Consider the following 23,962-nt stretch of genomic DNA (forward strand, 5'->3'; position numbering starts at 1 on the left):
CGCCACTAGTGCTTCCTACTACAGTATATAATTTCAGAATCAGTAGACAGCTTCATGCAGTTACATTAACTTACCGAGTCAATTTCATGCTGAGAACTGAGGAATTCGAAAAGATAAGTAAGGAATACACAGGAAACCATTCAGCCAATGAGTCGGACCAAATGTTACATTATTTTCTTCGTCGTAAAGGAGGAATTGATCCTCAAAAATTTAACACATGTCTCACAACTTCAAGGTTCTTGAGGTGATATTTATTAAGACTTGTATTTAAGAAGATACTTGACAATTGGGAACAAATATTTTTTTTTGAAAAGTACACCAATGAAATAGTACGTAAACGTATTATATTGTGGTAAGTTGCCTTGTTTTCTACCATTAAAAAAATATTTAATAGTGCCTTTCCGCAAGGCGAGTGAAACGGCCTCTGACGTAAGCGGCGCGCTGTGACGTCACGATCCAGTACCGCGTGCAGCTCTACCAGCCGTTGTGCATCAGCCTTTGCTAAAAGCCGATTGTTTATTATTCATGATCGCGAATAACTTCGAAATGACAAAAGAAAGGTTCAAAACAGCACAGTCAGACAATCTACTATGTGTAGATGTCATCATTCTTGAAAAATGTGACTTTTGTGGCCGCAGAAATTCGCGGATAACAAGCAAGTTTGTAAGTGGCGTCTTTTATATACGTGCAATGTACTGTAACCCATAGTATTAGGATAACAACGAACCTGGGTAGATATCACATCACTTTCAACATTTCATTCTAGACGGATTCCCCTATTAAAGAATAACATTACATTTTCGGGCTTTCAGCATTAGTAAAGTAAGAAATCAGATTTCTTTTTTTTTTTAATTAGGGGCTTTACGTCGCACCGACACAGATAGGTCTTATGGCGACGATGGGATAGGAAAGGCCTAGGAGTTGGAAGGAAGCGGCCGTGGCCTTAATTAAGGTACAGCCCCAGCATTTGCCTGGTGTGAAAATGGGAAACCACGGAAAACCATCTTGAGGGCTCCCGATAGTAGGATTCGAACCTACTATCTCCCGGATGCAAGCTCACAGCCGCGCGCCTCTATGCGCACGGCCAACTCACCCGGTTAAATCGGATTTCAGCACTAACATAAACATATAGGTAGCATTATAGTACTAGTCTACTTCTGTGGTGTAGTGGTTAATGTGTGCCACTCCCGGAGGTCCGGTTTCGATTCCCGGCTCTGCCATGAAAGTTGAAAACAAATAGTACGAGGGCTGGAACGGGGTCTACTCAGCCTCGGGAAGTCAACTGAGTAGAAGGGTTTCGAATCCCACCTCAGCCATCCTCGAAGTGGTTTTTCGTATTTTCCCACTTCTCCTCCAGGCACCTAAGGCCACGGCCGTTTCCTTCCCTCTTCCTTGTCTATCCCTTCCGATCCTCCCATCCTCCAACAAGGCCCCTGTTGAGCATAGCAGGTGAGGCCGCCTGGGCGAGGTAATGGCCCTCCTCACCAGCTTCATCACCATACCCAAAGTCTCACGTTCCAGGACACTGCCTTTGAAGTGGTAGAGGTGAAATCCCTCGCGGAGTCCGAGAGAAAACCAACCCTGAAGGATAAACTGATTAAGAAAGAAAGAAAGAAGGAAAGAAAGAAAGATCATAGTACTTTAGGGCTATAATCTATCATTCCCCAAAAAATATATATTTATGGTTGGGACAACTGGCCTACCCACTTCCAGGGCCCATGAAAGAGAAACATTAAATATCTTTGCGGAGGGAAAAAGTTAAACATGATAAAGATAAATATGACTTCATCTAGTTTTCACAAGTCGGGCTGAGTGGTTCAGACGGTTGAGGTGCTGGCCCTCTGACCCCAACTTGGCAGGTTCGATCCTGGTTCAGTCAGGTGGTAGTTGAAGGTGCTCAAATACGTCAGCCTCGTGTCGGTAGATTTACTGGCACGTAAAAGAACTCCTGCAGGACTAAATTCCTGCACATCGGCGTCTCCGAAAATCGTAGAAGTAGTTAGCGGAGCGTAAAGCCAATAACATTAATTACATTTGGCTTTTAACAAGCTGAGCATATCAGGCAAGAAAAGTGTCCTGGTGACATTTTAGTCGTTCAATACAGGAATGTCTTTGGGTGCTGTGATTTACACTTTTTTTGTGTGTGTGTTTGCTTTACGTCACACCGTCACATATAGGTCTTATGGCGACGATGGGACAGGAAACGCCTAGGAATGGGAACGAAGCGGCCGTGGCCTTAGGTACAGCCTCAGCATTTGCCTGGTGTGAAAATGGGAAACCACGGAAAACCATCTTCAGGGCTGCCGGCAGTGGGGTTCAAAACCCACTATCTCCCGGATGCGAGCTCACAGCTGTGCGCTCCTAACCGCACGGCCAACTCGCGCGGTATTTTTACCCTTCGGTTTATTGACTTGGCTTGTATAACCTAAAACTTAGGCTAAAGTGGATAATATTTTAAACACCTACATCACTATTTTCACCTGTGTGCAATTATGTTATTTATTTCATTAATCTTATGATAATTATTATAATTGAGCATTGTTAACTTATAAGACCCCAACAGACAAGCATTGGTTTTGTGTAGTTATACATTTGTTAAATTCACGTTGTTTCCTTCCATGATGCACACGCCTATTCTTTGTTACATTATAATGTATTTATATATAGCCTAAATTTCTTTACCAATTAAGCTCTTCAATAAAGACATACATAACTGTCGCATGCCTAGATAAATTGGTAGAATTAGAGCTGTCAAAATGGTTCATAACCCCTTTGATTTATTATCTTGACATGGATCACCCAAAACATAGGTTAGGTTTGGAGAATACTTCAAATAATCAGCATTAATTAATGCGCTGTTTATTACTTTCGTATTCCAAGACGTAATTGAAGCATTTAAATAAAGCATCATACATTAAAATTTAACGTTTTACCACTAGAACAGCTGACATGGAAAAGTGATTGAAAATTCAAACAAATTTATCTTACGTTAAAATCTTCAAAAAAATAAACTGTAGACTTTTCCGATATATCATCAGCATTTCTCCGGCTCGCCAAAATCCATTTCTCCCTAGTTTTAGCGTCTTTGGAATATTTATAAACAATTTGTTTGGTATGGTATGCGATGTGCTATTGCACATCGGAACTCTACACCATTTATAAGTTTTCTGCCTCACTGTCTGCGCAGGATTCATTTTGAGTCTAAAATATACCACTCAGATTATTATCCAATGTATAGACCTCGAATTTAACCATACCAGACACTAACGTAAAGTAGAAATACGCGAAGTGTATCCTGCTTCTCACAGCACACTATGTGTTATTTCGTCTGCTAATTCAGTCAACCTGTACGATGACGTCAGACCAATGAGATCGCGTACTTGCGTCACGTGACAGTTTCGTACATTGATTTAGAGTTTTATCATGTTTGGAGTTATTATTTGTACATTCTGATCACATTTTTGAATCCTGCATGAAATTTTGAATCAGATTAGCATATTTTTAATTAAAACCCCGGATCATGCATGTTCACTATTATTGAGGAATCACACTCATACAGTATCTCGGGTAGCAAAAATATTAGAAAGGGTACTAGAAAAAATGGAAAGAAAGATGGAAGGACAATTACAATAAAACAAATATGGCTTCGTAAATGGAAAATAAACATTAGATCCAAAAGACAATTAATAGAAAAACATTGGGAATACGGAAGAGATATGATGATGATCCTTGATTTAGGGGAGGCTTATAATGGTGTACCCAAAGCAAAGGTTGGAAAGTAATGTAACTGAAAGAGTTTTGAAAACAAGTGATAGAATATGTGCTAGTAATGTACAGGAATTGTTGAAGCTGTCGAAACACATGTGGGAAGAACAGACTGGTTTTTGGAATGAATGAGGCTACTTAAAGGATGCAACCAAAAATTAAAAGAGAAAAGTTACTTAAGTATGGTTCGTCCATTATTGGAATATGCAAACTGTGTTTGGGATCCTCACCAAGAATACCTAATAAAAGAAATAGATAGTGTGCAGAGGAAAGCAGCAAGATTTGTAACAGGGGATTTCAGGAGAAAGAGTAGTGTGTCAGAAATGTTAAAGAAACTAGGGTGGGAAACTTTAAGTAAGAGAAGGGAGAAAACTAGACTTATAGGCTTATATAGAGCCTATACAGGAGAAGCAGCATGGGGAGATATCCGTGAGAGGCTTCAATTGGAAAATAATTATATCGGCAGGACTGACCACAAATATAAAATTAGAAGGAATTTTAGCAGAAGCGATTGAGGTAAATTTTCATTCATTGGGAAGGGTGTGAAGGAGTGGAACAGTTTACCAGGGGTAGTGTTTGATCCTTTTCCAAAATCTGTACAGATATTCAAGAAGAGAATAAACAGCAACAGAGAAAATAAATGAAATGTTAGAGGGCATTCGACCAGTGCAGGTTAATGTAAATAAAGAATGTGTGTGAATAAATTAATTCCATCCCCTGGTCTAAGGAGTTTGGACAGCCAAAGTAGGGGACTGCCTGTAGGGGTGAAGTACAGCGGCAACTTCGAGGGCCCTGGGACCGCTGTGAAGGCCCTTCAGGAACTCTGAAAAGTGGTGGTAAAAGGGGCTCTGGTTAAGACGCAGCAGGTCGTTATGCTACTTAGGTTCCAGAATGGGTAAAGAAAAGAAAAAGTAAATAAATGCAATGTAAATTTTAATCTTATACCAGTTGTACAGTATCATTTGAAGTAATTCCACATACTGTATATCAGATGACTATATTTGTAAGTAGTACAGGAGATACTATAAGTAGAATTTTGTAAACAATGTAAATTTATTAAGGATGAGCTGTGTGTTTAATAGAAACAATTGTTAGCGTAAATTATATAATATTGTATTATAGGAAAATTTTATTCTCTTGTTAATTTAATATTTAGTGCTTGACAATAATGTATTTTAGTGTACCATTTGCCACCGAGGTAAACACCTCATTTGCAAATAAAGAGATTTTGATTTTTTTTAAATCTGGACTACAACAAGGAAGTGTGCTGTCACCAGTGTTGTTCATAATGGTTATGGATGAAACTTGAAGGAGACAAAAAGTAAAATATGGGGACAGGGAGCTGAAGGTAATACTATTTGTAGATAATATTGTCGAATTGGGAGTTAACAGAGAGAAAGTACAAGAGTAACTTGACATGCTGAGTGAGATTATTGAAAAATATGGAATGGAAATCAGTGTGGAGAAAAGTAAGATAATGGTGTTGACTAGAGAAAGGGAAGGGAAAGAAATTATAAAAATCTTGAAATTGTGGAGCTTGTCGAGTATTTCAGAAGCAAAGTGCAGGATGCAGGGCTGGATTTTGAAATCAGAAAATAAATAAGAGGTTTCAACAGGGAAATTCATTCTATCAGAGTGTGAGGAACCTGGTGTTAAGGAATGAAGTACCAGCGAAATATAAAGATGCACTACGTCACAATACTGATATATGCAGCGGAGACCTGGAGAATAACAAAAAGACAGGAGAATAAAATACAGGCCAGTGAAATGAAATTTTAAGAGGTATGACAAGAAAGACAAGAAAAGACAGAGTAAGAAATGAGGATGTCAGGAAGGAAATCAGACTGGAAAAACTTTTCAATAGAATGGAGAGGTACAGAGTTGGGAAGTAATTGAGCAACAGCAATTGAATATCTTGTAATGATTAATTTTTAGTAATTTTTTACTCATCATTTACTTCCGAAAATAAAATTGTAACTATTACATCCTAGTAATCGAAACACATCATATCGAGTGCTTGGCAACCTATGAGCCCCAGCACTGGCATGGCTTTGCACCAAGGATATATTCCACGATACGATGCACGCTCGTTCATTTACTTGCAGGTTGTCGTGGTTACTGGTTGAGATTTAGATAATCAGTACTACGTGGTGGTGATGGTGGTCATTATAGGGCCACGAAGGGCATGAAAATGAAAGACTCCCTAGGCCTCAAAAAGGTAATATGGTTGAGGTCGGGAGAGAACAATAGTTATTGAAGGGAAGTCAGAGGGGAAACAAGAAAGCGAGGATAATGACACAAGTGGAAGCAATGCCAGACTTGCCTAATGGAACCATGGTCGCCTACCCATGAGGTGAGAGTACTTGGTCCACCTTTTAGTACCTCTTACGACACGCAGGGCATACCGTGGATGTTACTCTACCACCCCTGCCCACCAGGGTCGAGAATGGAGCCAGAATAAACATGTGATGGTGAAGCGGTTAGATCATTTCCTTCCCCTACCTTGAATGAATATTTTGAATTAGTTATCCTGAAAATACTGAAAACACGATAGTGACAAGCAAAGTTTTCTTGGGAGCAATCATTTTGAGAGTTTGACTTAGTCTCACCTAATTATGGTAGCCTCTTAATGTCTCTATGCTAAAGATCACAAAATGGAGTAATGTATTTTTCCTTGCAAACTTCAGTACCATTCCATCCCCATGTGGAAAAAAAAAAAAAGTGTCAGCAATTCCTTCAAGACTCGCATTCTGTGAAATAATTCTAATTTTACTGATTACTTTTTGAAAAAAGTAATTAGTAATTGTAAATTAAGTACATGTGTTATCAGGTAACTGTAACTGAGCCCAATTATTTTTATTTTGTACTTTTCCCATCACTGGAGTGGGATGAACTTTGATGGTTTGGACATAATAACAATAATTTAACTTATATTTCTAATCTAGGAACTAGTTTCAGCCTTGGCTGGCCAGTATCAGCCTTAATGCAAAACTGTACAAACACATCCAATAACTAAAACAAATGTACAATCACACACAAAAGACATTAAAAAGTTTTAAAAACAACTAAGTGCACAATGTGTAAAATGTGACAAAATTAAAATCAGGCTCTAAAATTCTTAGATGCATTGCAACGTGTTAACATGATTGAACATAGTTCATTCCAGATGTTTTTAACACTCTTTAATGGCCAGCCAAGGCCGAAACTAGTTCCTAGATTAGAAATGTAATTTAAACATTGCATAATATAGTATTGAAAAGGTGGACCATTATGATATAAGTTTAATTATTATTGTGATCACAGTTGAATACGGATCAAAACCATTTAAAATTTTGCTTTTCTTTTTAAATTGAAATGTTCCTTCTTTGTGATTGTTGGTGTATTTAAAGAGCAATTTATGGGGATGTGTTCCTGGAATAATTTTACTCACTTTCTATATTCCTACAGCCAATAAAAATCCCCATCTAAAGAAAGTAGGATTGTGATTAGTTTTCCTTTATTATGATAACACTATCATAAAGAGTGGCGTACCACGGCAAGAATAGGAAAGGTACATGCATTTAGATTAGAATAGCATCCTTACCTTGATAACTCCTCTTGCTCTCAGTGTTTCCTTATCCAATCTAATATATTGCATCTTCTGCCTTTGATGATGACAGAGCCACAATTTGAGTACGTCTACCCAGTTCAACATGCTTTTTTCTTTTCACTTCCTTTTTTCTAGTGGTTTAACGTTGCACCTAAACGTTAAGGTTTTCAGCAACACAAAGGTGTGAAAGGGCCAGGGTTGGGAAGGTGGTGGCTTTGGTCTTAATTAAGATACAGCCCCAGCATTTGCGGTAGAATAACACAAAATGTATCCCCTGCCTGTCGTAAAAGGTGACTACAAGGAAACCCAGGGGCTCTTAATTTGGAGGCGTGGGTTTGCAACTATGGGGCCATTAGCTGAGTCCTGGCATTGCTTCCATGTACTTGTGTGCTATCCGACCTTCGTTGGTCCACGCTTCTTTTCTGACCCTAACTGTAATAAGTTTTAAGGCTTATGGGATCTTTTACTTTCATGCCCTTTATGGTACTTGTCTTTCTATGACCAATACCTTCATTTTTCAAAGTGTCGGACCTCTTGTTCCTTTTCCCCCTGATTAATGTTAATAGAGGATGGTTACTCAGTTGTACTTCCTCTTAAAACAATGATAAGTTTCTGTCTCTGATCACATTGCATCTTGTTGGGCTGCTTAGAATCATACTGTCAGAATTCTCTCTAACATTCATTTTGCATGCTTTTCAACAATAGAACTTAGGGTGTAAATTAATATGGCTTTCAATCAATCAATCAATCAGTCAGTCAGTCAGTCAGTCAGTCAGTCAACCAACTACATTTAGGGTTGTCGCTCAGGTGGCATATTCCCTATCAATAGCTTACCTAACTTTTTCTTAAATATTTTCAATGAACTTGGAAATTTATCAAAAATTTCCCTTGATAATTTATTCCAATCCCTTACTCCCCGTTCTATAAATGAATTTTTCGCCCCAATATCTTCTCTTCAAATCCAAATTTATCTTCATATTATGTTCTTTCCAACTTTTAAAAGCTCCACCCAAGCTTATTCTTCTACTTATGTCATTTCACGCCAATTCGCCACTGACAGCTTGAAACATACCAGATAGTCAGGCATCTCGTCTCTTTACTCCCAAGTCTTTCGAGCCCTTTGTCTGAAATCATACTTTGAATTTTCTCCAGTTCTCGTGGCAAGTAGTCCTGGTGAGGATCCCGTACACCAACACCTGTTGTCCCAGAGGAGTGAAAAGCCCTGCTGCAGGATGTCATCCGGTGATTATTTCAAAGAATGCCACAGTGAATGCAGACAGTCGTCTGAACTCGTGGAGGCAACACCCGCTACTGGCGTTGCATAGTGCTTTGTGTCATCCACAAAGGCTGAAATTTGCTTGATTAACCTTCAGTAGAGAAACATTTCCAGTCAGCATTACATATTTTGTATTGTGGTTGCTTTTTTGTTATCCTTAAAATATGATACTCACATTTCAATAATTTTTGTGCACCATGTCTAATGATAATTAATTATGAATAAAGAGTCTATTAAAAAAGAAAATTTACAGTTTCAGTGATTTTCATTAAGAACACAGACGCTGTCTTGTGATCAGAAAAATTTGCCGGTGAGCATTAAAGGGCACAAAATTTGCTGCATAAAATTAATTATGATCCAAGACCTTCATATTAAGGAAGTTAACAGGGCCTGATTAAACATTAGGTTGACTAAGTTGCAGCCCAGGGCATGAAGGTTTTGGGGAGCACATTTTTCAGGAACTAGATTTTTATTAAAGACTGAGAAATATTGAAGAAAAGAAGCACAAAGTGAAAAAATAATAGTGAAACCTGAAATTAGGGTTTGTATTTCTATGTAAAGGTATTTCCAATTTAAATTGTAAGACAAATGAGCCGTTCTTGGGCTGGGACCTTTTGATACGCAACTGTGGAGAAATTAGACAGGACTCAAGAGTTAACATTTTGGCAACACTGCCTTTGCTGTTCCACCATACACCCAGTCAGTATCCTAAAACCCATTAGTACCATTTTAACATGGATGTGATTTTGACCTAGAGATCTGCCTGGAGTTAGCGTAAGCAATTTTGCATCGCTGTAAGACCTATTTGTGTCAGTGCAATGTAAAGCAAATTGTAAAAATAATATATAAAGAAATGTGTAAAAGACTTGCATAGATTTTAAGGTATGCAAGTTGGAATTAGTCATCAATTTTCTGACTACATGGTATTTATGGATATTATTTAGTCTTCTATGCCTAAAAACATATCCATGATTCAATGTTTCTCTGGGTAGCTGAGAAAATACTAACTTCATTGCATACGAAAGTAAATAAAACTTTCATTTATATAAATAGAGAATTACTAACCTAACCTAACCTAACCCCACTGCACTGTAGCCCTTGAAGGGCCTTGGCCTACCAAGCGACCTTGCTCAGCCCGAAGGCCTGCAGATTAAGAGGTGTCGTGCGGCCAATATGACTGATCCTCTCGGCCATTATTCTTGGCTTTCTAGACAGGGATAGAGAATTACAAGTGGTAGAAAAAGTTACTAAACGTGGATGTGAAAACAAATTGAGTGAGAAAGATTGCCAGATCATTTCTGAAAAGCTGAGTAGAACTGAATTTCATAAACGTATGAAGAAGAAAGTTGACCGTAAGAGTTCTTTGTACGTGTATACAGTAGTGGCGGGGGGGGGGGGGGGGGCAAGGGGGGCAGTCGCTCCCCCCACTTTGTAGAGGAAACATTACATTTTTATTACATTTTAGCTGACTGAAACTAGGAATTATAGGAATTATTAAAAAAGCAATTTGTGCAGATTTTTAATTATTAACAAAATTATTATAAAAAATACGCACAAAATGTTGTTTATCGCGGCTAACCGATTTGTATAGCACCACAGCAAGTAGTGGAGACTTCGCAAATGCTGTGAGGAAGGGTGACAGGGATATATTTTTTGCCAATGCCGTGGACACTGAGGTATGATTCACCTGCTTGCCACGTGCATTCGTCAGTCTGGCAGTCTCTTTAATATTGTCTGTTAGTTTCTTAGAGTGTGCTCAAATACTAAATGATTTTTTAATTGTATAATCACATTGTACTTCTATTTAATTGTAATGTGTGTAATATTATTTCTTTGGTGAAAGTTTTATTGTATAGTATTGAATCAAAATCTCAAAAAACTATTATTGCCGCACTTAAGTTAGTAAACTGTCTTTACCTCTCTGTCGAAATTCGCTCAAAGAGCATCAAAACTTATCATTTTCTAGCTTTTTTGTTCAGTTTTGATGTGTATAACCCCCCTCCCCCTGCTACATCCCCTACATCCCTCTTTCTGTTGTCTGTATATTTTTTTGCCCCCTCCCCCACTTCTAATTCCCAATTGCCGCTACTGCGTGTATATGTTCAGTCTTCAGCCCAAAGGTGTCACTGAAGAGGTGTACTAGGGAAATGAGGAAGGAGGTAGTTTCCTGCTGCTTTCCTCACTGAGCTAGAAGTTGCTATTACATATCAGTCTGCCAAGCCCCCTGAAATACATGCACCAGCTGACCCTATGAGCAACATTTTTCAGACCAGTCATAACACAGACTGGCTGCATAAGGAATTTATACTAGCTACACTCGTAACTAAGTCACTTTCATTTTGTCAAAGCCAAGAATAAGTCTGAGACAAATCAATGAAAGTAACAAAATTGCTCTAGCCCATATCAGAAGACACACCTAGTGCACTGGCAACACTAGGTCTCACCTGCAGAGACATGAGAGTTCTTTAGTCAGAAAAACTCCAAACCTAGATTCATTTTTCAACTATTATGCAAAGAGAGTGAGTAGTGCTACGAGTCCAGGGTGATCCCAACCTTTAATCAGGCCCTAGATGTGGGGGTGTTTCAGGATAAAGTAATAAAAAACTACAAATTGACGTATTACAAAACCTTTATTCAAAATTGAATCGGAAGCATCATTTTTGTCATACGTCTCAATAATAACGCATAGAGGAATGTTTTTAAAGCCTTCAAAGTCAGTCTCTCAATACCCCTCCATGTAGGGGTAATGGAGCAATACAATAAAATACAAAGAAGGGAACTAAGAAAACAACAGTAAAGGTACATGTATAATATAGTCTTGGACTTAACTGCTCTTTATAAAGTTTTAAAGGCTTAAAGACAGTCTTAGCACATCTTGGAAGAAGGGAGAGGGGACATCACGGGAACATAAATAACACAGCCCAAGTTTTCCTTCACCTGGACGGATATTTGTTGTGGCGTCTTGTTCGGGGAAAGGTGTGTCTCCCGGAACAAGACGTTCACACACTCTTTTTAACACAACATAGATTCCTCAGACTGAGGCACAGTCCACAGTTCTTTTTTTGGAACATTCCAACAACACGAAGAGACGAGTCCTACACTCTTACTTGCACATCAGACATTCACCGCTACATCGACACTTTCACACTCGGAAAGGTGTAACATTATTTTAAAAATCACTTCACATTCAAAAATAATAGTAATGTATGAGGGGCGTTCAATATATAAAGCAACACATTTATTGGCCAATTTCAGTTTTAAAAGATTGGATATTTGTTTGGGACATCTTTAAATCTTTCCACTTCATCTCGTACAGTTTAATTAATTTCTGATAGGTAGTAGCGCTATAACTAGCCTTCAAAATGGCATCTGTAATGGAGGTGCGTACCACACAGAGAGCAGTTATTGAGTTTCTTTTGGTGGAAAACCAGGGCATACAGATATTCAAAGGCGCTTGCAGAATGTCTACGGAGACCTGGCAGTGGTCAAAAGCATGGTGAGCCTTCTTCACGACAACACAAGTCCTCACACAAGTCTGCACATCTGACAGGAGCTCACAAAACTTCAGTGGAAAATTCTTCCGCATCCACCCTACAACCTTCTGACTTCCATCTATTTGGCCTAATGAAGGATGCACTTCACAGGAAGCACTACGTGGATGACGGGGAAGCTATCGATGCAACACAACGTTGTCTCCGACATTGACCAGTCAAGTGGAGCTATGCAGGCACACAGCCCCTCACATTACGGTGGTGTAAGGCCGCAGCATTGAACGGAGATTATGTTGAAAAATAGGATATTGCAGCAAAAGGACTGGGGAGTAATATGGTGTATTTGAATCCTCCAAAAATTACGCCCGAGATACCCACATTTGGGGTATTCGCAGGGGTCAACCCAAGTTAAGTGCAATGCAAGGGCCTCACCCTGGGGGAACCGCCTTGTTGATCATGGTAACCCCTACGTCAGGTAACCAATCTGCATTTAGAAAATAAATGTGGTACATTACATATTGAACTCCCTTCATAATATAATGCTTTTCTGCAGCTGTTGTGGAATGATGCCTTTTAATACTGTAGAGTGGATTGTTAGTCTTTGATATGTAGAGTTTATGAAATGTTAGTTTTGTATGAAAATAAAAAGTCCACTCGATGCTCTCAATGAGATGTGATGATGATATAATTTACATAGTCTGGCACTGTGACAATCATTAGATTACAGCAGCATCATCTTCTCGGTCAGCGTCTTGACGATGGAAGAGCCTCGTGAAAAAGTCTTCAATCATACGGAAATTTTCTGGATCTCTAAGATCGTGCCCAATGAGGCTGGAATGAAACTCGTCATTAGGTCCACTTTCCTCAGGTCTAATGAAACCATTATCGTTCCCCAAGTTAATGTCGAAATTATCCACAGAACGAGCTTTTGCTACATGCTCAGGTTTTGCGACATTGTTACTCTCGTCTGTTCCTGTATTAGTGATATTTCTGTTAATGGTAGTAGAACTGCTCTCAATTGAACTATTTGTACCTACTGATTTATCTTCATGAACAGCTGTTGGTCTTGTGGCAACTGTTGTTTCTTCAGTGTCGACAGATTCCTGAATATCACCCTGAAGGGAAATTTCAGTAACAAGAGTTGGGTTTTCCTTAGCTTCTGCGTCTGTTACTGTTTCAGAGGTACGATTAGGGGTTTCAGTTATTTCAGAGCTATTGTCACTTTTCAACCACTCTCGTGGCAAAGTTGTTGATTCAATTTCTGTGTCAGTTTGATTGCTCTCTAGGGCTACTGGAGCTAGTACTTCTTTCTTTTCCCCTGATTCATGGAAAAGCTTTGTAACATCTTCTATGTATAAATTCGTACTGGACTCTGCGTATTGGTGAGTAGAGTCTTCTGCAAAGGAATTTCCTTGCATTGTAGATGCTTCAGGAGTGGAGGTATAAGTCTCTTCTTGCTTCAAAGAGGCAAGCTCAACCTTTTCATGTGTCTCTGAATTATTCAAGTTGAATTTTGAAATTTCAGTTGTTGTCCCTTCGAATGATTCAACTTCCTCTGTGCTGGAGAAGTCAGATGCTCTTTGGTGAAGAAGGGAATCGTCTGATAATATTTTACTTGTTGTTGGGTCTTCTGTACCTTGTTCAGGTTCGTTAGATGTATGTTGTTCTGATGCAGGAATCTCTCTCTTTATGTTTGCTGTGCCAGAAGACTGAGGAGTAGTGACATGTACTCCTTTCAGTGTTGTTTCTTCAGCAGAGTATTGTGTTGTAGATTCCCCTATATCTACTTCTGAAGATGACTGAAGGGTAGTAAATGATTCTCCTGATGATATTGTAATTAATTTAGGTGGTTCAGATTCATGAATGTTTTTCTTCTTCTGTTCAGACTGTTCTGATAACAAAGTGAAAGTTTCAACTGAGTGTGAAGCAGCTCCTTCCGTTGAAAATTCATCCTCATTTGGCAGTTTTGTTGTGAGTCCATCTAAGGCAGTAGAAGATTCTCCTGCCTGTTTTAGGTCTTGATTGTCGAAGTTTGGCTGATCTGATATTTCTTCAGAAACTGAAGCCTCTGCCTTGTGTTCCTCCAACAGTTTAACTGCGACCTTCTCTCCAAGATTTGAAGATCCCGCTCCTAAGAGCGTAGTTACATCTGGAACACTTGTTGTCCCTTCTGCATTGTCATGCTGCGTTATGCTTTCTGATGTAGTAGAAAAATCAAATATTTCAGCAGTACTAGAAGAATCATTTAGTGAACTCTCACTTGGTTCATTTTTAAGTCCTGAACGTTGTTCTACTGCTGGTAATTCTGTAACAGCATCATGAGATCCCAATGCTTCTGTTGCATCTTGTTGATATATTTCAGTCCTAATATTGTCATTATTTGTATTCGACAATTCTTGATCACCTTGGGAAGTGGTAGTTTCAACTTCAGCAGATTGTTCCGTTGCAGACTTCAATTGGACAAATGGAGCATCCCTCAGCATAGCCTTGTCATTTGATTCTGTCACATCTTGAGATCTTGTAGTCCCGATAACCTCTGAACTGGCTGTGTCTACATGGATATTTGATGGATTAGAAGCTAACCGAATGAAAGCTTCCATATTATCAGTTGTACTTTCAATGAAGGAATGTTCAGTAGTTGCTTCTTCTGATTCTTTGAACTCATGCCCTGGAGACAGTGTGGAGAATTCATCTACTACTGTTCTACCCAGCTTGGGTGCTTCTGTAAAAGTAGTTGTAGATTCCTCTGTGTTAAAACTATCAACAGCTTTTCTAACTTTAATTTCTGCCAGTTGTGAGTGGGAGATTTCAATCTGATCTGTATTACCTACAGTTTCTGGAAGAACTGTTGTTGATTCTTCTAAGTTTGGAGTAGCTGTGGACTTTCCTGTATCTGCTGACTTAAAGCTCTCTGTAACAGCAGTGATCTCATCTAGCTCTGATGGCAGAGTAGTTAAATCTTCATCACCGGAAATCGCTGATTTCTGATTGTCCTCAGATTTGATTTGTTCTTGGTTCACAGTCGTTTCTTCTTGTAAAGTAATTTCTGTTGTTGTGGGTAGAATCCTATCAGTTTTGTCTGTTGATTGAAGAACTGTTGCTTCATCAACTGACTGACTAGTCAACAGTGAAGCTAATTTTATTAAAACTGGCACAGCTGTTGGGGTATCGCTCGAGTTCTGATCCTGCTCTAGCATTGTTATTTCAGTTGGGTCCCCTGTATGTTCAGTTCCACTTCCAAATACCAACTTTTGAGATATATCACTGCCAGCTGCAACTGCTTCCTCATTTAGAGATAACTGTTGAACTCCTGTTGCTCTTGGAATGTGTTCTGTTGAAGATTCTTCTGTTGCTATTTCAGCGGGTGTTAATTTTTGAGCATCTGCTTGTAACAGGCTAAAAGTGGTGCTAATCTCTTCATTGTTAGTAGGCTGAGCTACTTCTGTTGTTGCTAGTACAACATCCATCTCATTATTCATAAGAACTGAACCAATTGGCAAGCCTGGCAATTCATTTTCTAAGTTGATGAAAGACTCGGTAGCTGTTTGTTGTTGAGTGTCATCGTTTATGGGGTCCTTTTCTGCATTATAAACCCTAACACCAATGCTGCTGGATATAATGTTGACTCTCTTTAATTCATTAGAATTTACAGGAGCTTCAGGTAATGTTGTCAAGGATGCTTCTGTAGGGTTTGTTTTTGATTCAATGATGTCCTGATCAGTAATTGTGATACTACCCTCCTCTGAGCTATTTGTTTTCTTTTCTTTGGATTCCTCAGATTCTGAGGTTAGTTCATCAGATGATATTCTTAGTTTGACATCAAGATGTTGTGTAGCTTTCCCATTATCAATTACTTCATTAGAATCAGTGACGTCTTCACCAGTAGTCGTAAAATATTCCGAAGGATTAGTCTGATGTGCACTGTTTTGCTTTGTCACAGTTTCAACTTCTCCACTGACACTTGTTTCTCCTATGTTCGATTTTTCATTTACAAGAAAACTCTCAGTTTTTATGTCTTCAGGAGGTGAAGTTCTAGAAATCTCTGTTACTGTTGTGAATTGTTCGTCTTCTTTTGTGGATTCTTTCTTTGTAATGGTTCTTGAATAATCTACAGTTGTTGGGTCAGTAACGACCTCATTTGACTCTACAGATTCAGATGTTCCTGAAATAATGTGAACATGAGGATTATCATTACCTGAAGTTGAGTGGAGGTTGCTTTCTGTTCGCTGTTCAAGTTCTTGCGTGCCACTACCTTCTCCATCACCACTGGAAACATCCAAATCCAGCTTGGTTTCAGATCCAGCCTCAAGACCTTCTGTTGAACTTGATACAGCACCGTCATTCAAATTAAGAGATGTCGTTCCACTACCTTCTTCCCTGCTAAATGATGAAGTGGTCGAAGGAACTTTGTCTTCTGCTGGTTGCTGTGTAACTGGGATTAGCTTGGGAACTACTGGTACAATTCGAGATTCTGAGCGTAGAGTTTCAGAATTATCTGCTGTGAACTGTACTTCATCCCCAATGTTCTGTTTTACACTAATGTCATGATGATCATCGTTGAAAACAGGGGAATCATCAGTAGTTTGCAGTTTGACTGTAGTCAGCCCTTGACTGCCTTCAGCTGACGTTGAGTTCGTGTGCCGCTCCAGGGTAGCTGTAGTGACTGCTGTAGCTGTGACGTCTTCAGAAGCCTCGTTATCCAAGTCAAAGAGACCGTTGCGTTGCTGCACAGTAGGGTCGACGGAAGCAGTAGCATCTCTGTTGAAATCAGTGCGAATAAACTGTGGCCGTGTTTTCTCAAATCGGGGTTGATCTGTAAAACAAGAAAAGAACTAAATTATTCTTCAGTCAGGTCAGTCCAGTCCGGTCAGGTCAGTCCAGTCCAGTCAGTCAGTCAGTCAGTCAGTCAGTCCCTATCAATTGTTTACCTAGTTTTTTAAAACTTTTTCAAAGAACTTTCAGACTAATCCCCTTGATAATCTATCAGAAATGTTAGAAGAACTTGGGTGGGAAACTTAAAGTAAGAGGAGGGAGAAAACTAGACTTATAGGATTATATAGAGCCTATACAGGAGAAAAAGCTTGGGGAGAAATCCGTGAGAGGCTTCAGTTGGAAAATAATTATATCAGCAGGACTGACCACAAGTATAAAATTAGAAATAATTTTTTAGCAGAAGCGATTGGGGTAAATTTTCATTCATTGGGAAGGGCGTGAAGGAGTGGAACAGTTTACCAGGGGTAATGTTTGACCTTTTTCCAAAATCTGTACAGATATTCAAGAAGAGAATAAACAACAACAGAGAAAATAAATGAAATGTTAGAGGGCATTCGATCAGTGCAGGTTATTGTGAATAAAAAATGTGTGTGAATACATTAATTCCATCCCTTGGTCTATGGAGACTGGACAGCCAAAGTAGGGGACTGCCTGTAGGGGTGAAGTACAATGGGGACTTCGAGGGCCCTTGGACCGCAACGGTAGCTGTGAAGGCCTTTCAGGAACTCTGAAAAGCGGTGGCAAAAGGGGCTCTGGTTAAGACACAGCAGGTTGTTATGCTGCTTAGGTTCTAAAATGAGTAAATAAATAAATAAATAAATAAATAAATAAATAAATAAATAAATAAATAAATAAATAAATAAATAAATGCAATGTAAATTTTAATCTTGTACCAGTGTATAGTATTATTTGAAGTACCTAATTCCACATACTGTATATGAGTTGACTATGTTTGTAAGTACAGGAGATATTATAAGTAGAATTTTGTAAACATTATAACTTTATTAAGGATGAGCTGCTTATTTAATAGAAAAAAGTTGTTAGTTTAAATTGTATAATATTGTATTCCAGGAAAATGCCTTCTCTTGTTAATTTAAAATTTAGTGCTTGACAATAACAAATTTATAATGTATTTTAGTGTACCATTTGCCACCGAGGTAGACATCTCATTTGCAAATAAAGTGATTTTGATTTTGATTTCATTGATCTATTCCGATCCTGTTACTCCTCTAAATGAATATTTACCCCAATCTGTCCTCTTAAATTCCAACTTTATCTTCATATTATGACCTTTCCTACTTTTAAAACCTCTGCTCAAGGTTATTCATCCACTAATGTCATTTCACGCCATTTCTCCACCAGTAGCGGCGATTGGGTATTAGAAGTGGTGGTGGGGGAGTACAGACAACAAAAAGTACCCAGGTTTGTGGAGTTGTAGCGGTCTGGAGGGGGGGGTTATATACATCAAAACTGAAAAAGAAGCTACAAAACTGTAAGTTTTATATTTATATGAATTAGCTGGAAAATTTATAATGTCCAATAATGGACCATTTATATTGGTATTATAAATTTACTCATTCGGAACAATTATTTCTGATTCCCTATGGGAATCAACATCTACATCAAGAGATGCAAAGGTTGACAGTTTACCAACTAAAACCAAATCAAAAACCCCACAGCACTTAACGCCCTTGAAAGGACCTTGGCCTGCCCAGCGACTGCTGCTCAGCCTGAAGGCCTGCAGATTACGAGGGGTCGTGTGGTCAGCACGACACATCCTCTTGGCTGTTATTCTGGGCTTTCGAGACTGGGGCTGCCATCTCACCGTCGGATAGCTCCTCAATTCTAATCACGTAGGCTGAGCGGACCTCGAACCAGCCCTCAGGTCGAGAGAAAAATCCCTGACCTGGCTGGGACCCAAAATTTTATGTGAAGAATTTGAAAAGTCGCTAAAAGAATCATTCCCAAAACGAAAGGTGCACAGAAATGTGAAGACCATAGGACCCTGAGAATCGTATTACATGCGCCAAAGATCCTTGAAAGAATAATATGCCATAGGATAAAAAAAGAAAGAAAGAATGCAATCCAGATGATCAGCTTAGTTTCAGAAAAGGAAGAGAAGCAGAAGCCATATTAAGCCTTTGTCTGTTAACTGAAAAACACCTGTACATAAAACAGTTCATAGATGTAAAGGAAGCTTTTGATGATTTGAACTGGGATCTTGTGTTTCAAGCTCTAAGAAACGTGAAAATGAATTACAGAGACAGAAGAATATATCATTTATACAAAAACTAAACTGCACTTGTAGGAGAAGAACAAGTGCCACATCAGAGCAGAAAGGGTGCAAGATGAGGATGTGGATGCTCGCCAGTCTTATTCAGTCCTTGTATTGAAGGGACTATGAAGGAATTTAATGAGACAAACCAGCAATGGAAAACTTTTCAATTTGATTAGATATGCGGATGACATTGCTCTGACTGCTAGCGAGACAAAACTGTAAGAGGCTTGAGAAAAACTAAAAGTAAGCTGAAAGTAAAAGAGCAACATGAAGATGAAGAGAAAAAACAGAAGGTGATGGAATGTACAAGAAATCGAGATCAAAATGCACAAGTTACTTGAACAAGTTGAATCTTCCTCTTACCTTGGAAGTTAAATAACATCAGACAGACCGGTGTGAAAAGAATGTGGTAGCAAGGAAAGCTCTTGGGAAACAAGCTTTTATGAAAAGAAGTCATCAAAGGCATTGTCAAAAAAAAACCAGGCTATCATTCATGAAAAAAAAAAAAAACCTGTCCTCCAGACTGAGGAGAGAAGAAAGAATGGTGTTTACAGTGTTGTTTTGCACAAACATAGAAACATGCATCGAGACAATATTTATGAGCAATTGTGTGACAGTAGTAATTCTGGGTTTGGATCCCACTGGTGTCTGGTTGGCCATTTTTGTTCTGTACTGAAGATCTCTTCGATGTTTACTGAACACTACCTAATACACCAGTGCAATGTAGTTGTGAAAACTCAATATTCATTTATTGTGATGGGTTTGTGTTATATCAGTGGGAAGCTACGTGTCATTGATACCCAAGAAGACAAGAAAATGAAAGACAGCTAGGTGGGATCACGTGGTAGAAATCTTTTTCCTGTAGTCGACTGATAAACGATATAAAATTTTCTACAGATTTACTTTCAAATTTTTATTGTACAAAATAAGCATTCATATGTATGTGTGTTTTCCCACAACTGCCTGATGTTGAATTGGACCTGTAGAGAAATGAAAGCAGAAATATAATTGGATTCAAAAGATTAGGCTACTTTTTTCAACAGTACAGAGACACACAGGCCAAGGAAGTTGGCTTCGTAAACAAAGTCCGTCCAGATGATCCCTCAATGAGTGTTGACGCCTGGTCGCCAGATGAAGCTGGGAAACAGGAGTGAGCTCGATGGGGGACTGAGAAGGAATTGATGAGGAGAAAGCTAATTTATTTTCAGATGTCAGTGCTCGATGGTGAAGAGATTCCCCTTGTCCCTTTGTCTTTTCATGTTTGTTCATGTCTCCTCTTTCTATTACTCCCTCTTGCCACACTCACCTACCATTATATTTATCCTAGTTAAGTTTTCCTTTTCATGATCCTATCTCTCTATATAAATCGTGATTGGACAATTGTTTGTTCCGTTCCTTTCCATTGCTTATAAACGTGAACATTAGATACTCTTGCTCTGCCCACACTTCCCCGTGCAGTAGTCTTGAAAGTCAATTAGAATTTGATCAAAGAATTGCTAAGTCTTGGACAGAATTGACCAATGGGATATGAGTATTAATGGTGGGCACTAGGCTGCTAAGCATGCTGGGATTGCCAGAAATCAAAACAACAAAAATGGCTTTGTCTTCATGACCAAGGGATGTTGTGTCTATATTAATTGCTACTGTAAGTTTGAGGAACATTCCTGCCTATATTTAGTGGACTCCGTAGAGTACAGTACCACAATAAACTGAATAAAATGGCAGCATACAAGGAGATTACAAGAGAAATATTTCCTAGAAAGTGGACAGCTTTTTATGTTTATTACCATATGGTAACTTATAAGTAGGGCCCTGATTTTTAGGTGGCATAAACCTTCACTTTAGGTTTCTTGTATTCTTAAAATAGGTTATTTTAGGCTTTGCCTCCAGAATAAATACAGGCAGCAATAATTTTCTGTTTTCTTAGTTCTGTAAAATTTATTTCAGCAGGTCATAGGGGTAATTTTCCTGAATACTTTTCTCTCTGTAATACTGAATTGATGACTTTCATATCTTCAAAACCAGGATTGCGCTGAAGAATCTTCTGCAGCTTCAAAGAACGTGCCACTCCCAATGGCCCAGGTATTTCTCTTCTGGAAACGTTGCCAATGATATCCATGGAATCTTTGAGTGGCAAGGTTGCACTTTCCAACTGGAGAATAGCTTCTGGTATAAAAGAAAAAGGTCTTAATATATGCTAGGGAAGCGACGAGGGTCGGGCACTCGAGCAATTTCTTGGCCTTGGCAATGCAGGAAGCTTTTGTTTCATCCAAGTCATTGATGAGATTTTTAATTCCTTCTAGGAGCTCAGCATAGTAAATAGCAGCAGACACCCAAGTTTCCCAGCGGGTAGTAAGTATCGGCCCAGGTGGAAGAGGTGTTGCTCGTAGTTTCTCTTTGAACAACTGTATACATATTGGGTCTTTTAGGAAAACTTTCTTCACTGAAGAAACCACGCTGTTCACGTCACTGAAGTTGCTTCTAATCTCCTCCGCAAGTTGGTGCAGGCTGTGGGCCAAGCACGTAACGTGTAGCATGCTTGGGTAGAAGAACTGTAGAACCTGCCCTGTCTTCAACATGTAGGCAACACTGTCTGTCACTAACAAAAGAAACTTACTATCTTGATTTTCTGCTGCCCACAATATGCGTAAGGCATCCCTCACTGTGCAGGCTATTGTGCTGTTGTTAGTTTCTTCTATTTATTTACAAAGAATTAGATGAGGTTTACCCAATTCATTTTGATCCAGCTTACCTACTACCACATTCGCAATGAAGCAACTGCAACTGTCAGATGTTTCATCAACAGAACACCAAATATAGTGATCGACTATATCTTCTCTTATTTCATGTAATGTCTTCTGGTAAACAGGATGTTCTTCCTTAAAGTGGATTCATTAGATATACTGCAGCCACTGATGTCTCCCAAGAATGTTTTCATGGTCAGGTTACTTAGCCTGTTCCATGGGACGTTTGCAGACAGCAACGCCTGACATAGGCAAAAGTTAAACTTATCTTCAGGCCTGCCAAGTGTGGAAGAAATAAACGTTTGCTTACTGTTGCTTATTTCTCCTCGCTACAATAGCCATGTGAGCAGCTGCAGATTTATGCTGCTCAAGATAGGATTTTTACTCACATTTAACCTGAAATGAAGAATTCAAATTCTAAGTACTCTTCAGTAAGCGAGCTAGGGTATTGCAATACAGGTTTTAGGTCAGTTACAGGAAACTTACTTCTTTAGAGCATGCCTGGCAGAAGACTACTTAACCATCCGTATTGAAGTGTCCATCTGTAGCAATCCATTTTCTCAATAAGTGCGATTTAGGCATTGTTTCACTATACAACAATTACGGTTAGAAAATATTGCACGAACCATTCACCACACACTCTGCCGGCTGTACTTTCTGTGGACGACTGGAGGCGAAACGGTTTACGTTCCTCCTGACCTATCAGGTGCATCAAGGAGCCACCAGATGTCACATGTGTAGTAGGAAGCATGGGGCATACTGCATTTAAGGTAGTAACCTGAACTATCTCCGTCCTGCTGCTTGTAATCGTGGTGGAAATAATTTTACAATGCATTTCAATGCGGAAACAACATTCTTTATTTGAGGAAGGTAAAACAGCTATTTAGGTTATTTTAGGTGACAACCCCTCATTTAGGTTTTCTTTTAGGTGCAATGAAATTCACATATTCTGCTCCAGGAAGTGTGAAACAAACAAATATATTGAAATTTGTGAATTAAGTAGCAAGGAAGAAAATAGGTTAAAACCTAAAAATCCGAGCCCTACTTATAAGTAAATATGTTTGATTTATGACAATGTTTTTGTGTAATAAGACATGAATTTCTGTTGCATTGCTCTCATTTAATTAATGTGAGTAAATGCAATATTAGATAACCTCTGCAAATGGTGTTATTGCAGTAAATACATGGCAAAAATTATGTTGAATATAACCACATTAATATCTTCCCCATGTAAACTATGCTTTATTGCAAGTTTCTCTTCTCTTTAAGAATATGTCCTGCTACTAGTCCAAGAACCACAACTGCTGTTTGGCTTTCCTCTATGTTAAAACAAAGTGCTATCAAACCTTATTTTTTGCAAATCTTGTCAAACCTTCAGCAATGTTGAAATATCTTTGACAATTTTTTTTTTTTTGTGAAGTAATGAATTGAGAGAAAAAATTGATGGTGTACAACAGGCATTACGTGGGACGGTTTACTTACCAAGGGGTGGGCAGTGATCATATCTGGGGCAGCAACGGCCTGGCACATACTGAGGCTCGCAGTCATCTCGTCGATAACATTCAAGAGCAGTGCAGGACACCTCCCCACCTCGGCAGTAGCAAACGTTGCAAGGGTTTTCAGGATTCTCAAGACGTTCTCCGTTCTGGTACACTCGCCCGTTATGCTCGCATTCTGAAAGTTAAACAATACGGTGAGTGAAAGTGGCAGTGAATGGAATGAAAATGACACACATTTAAACAGAAACTCATCAAACATCAAACATCAAACATCTATCAGTGAATGAATAAAATTATGAGTATCATGAGTGGGTGAGAACATTATTTTAAAAACACTCAGTAAAGTGTCTGTCATATAATCTTCTTGCTTCTGCCCTTGTTAAAATTGACAATATATGATTGTTAAAATGAATCTTGTTGATTTTAAAAAGTTGATGCATTATCTTTGGGAAAAATTATCATATTCTTTAAAATGGACCTTGAACTTGTATAGACAGCTTCTGACTGATGAACATCAATGGTTCAATTTTAAAGAGCAATTACCTTT

General features: G+C 38.8%; 1 protein-coding gene and 1 pseudogene across 2 annotated transcripts in view; both read right to left on the reverse strand.

Moving 5' to 3' along the window:
- Positions 1 to 11,241: 11,241 nt before the first annotated feature.
- LOC136878697 (uncharacterized) overlaps positions 11,242 to 23,962 on the reverse strand; it is a 238,800-nt gene continuing 226,079 nt past the window's right edge. For both annotated transcript variants that reach the window (XM_067152122.2, XM_067152121.2), the window contains 2 exons: positions 23,399 to 23,590; positions 11,242 to 16,934 (listed from right to left, as the gene is read on the reverse strand). In XM_067152122.2, the coding sequence (XP_067008223.2) occupies positions 12,838 to 16,934; positions 23,399 to 23,590 (4,289 nt within the window). In that variant the 3' untranslated portion in view covers positions 11,242 to 12,837. The remainder of the gene's footprint in view (positions 16,935 to 23,398; positions 23,591 to 23,962) is intronic.
- On the reverse strand, positions 12,463 to 12,604 carry LOC136879423 (U1 spliceosomal RNA; annotated as a pseudogene).

The sequence above is a fragment of the Anabrus simplex genome, chromosome 8, assembly GCF_040414725.1.
Source record: "Anabrus simplex isolate iqAnaSimp1 chromosome 8, ASM4041472v1, whole genome shotgun sequence".
Lineage (NCBI taxonomy): Eukaryota > Metazoa > Arthropoda > Insecta > Orthoptera > Tettigoniidae > Anabrus > Anabrus simplex.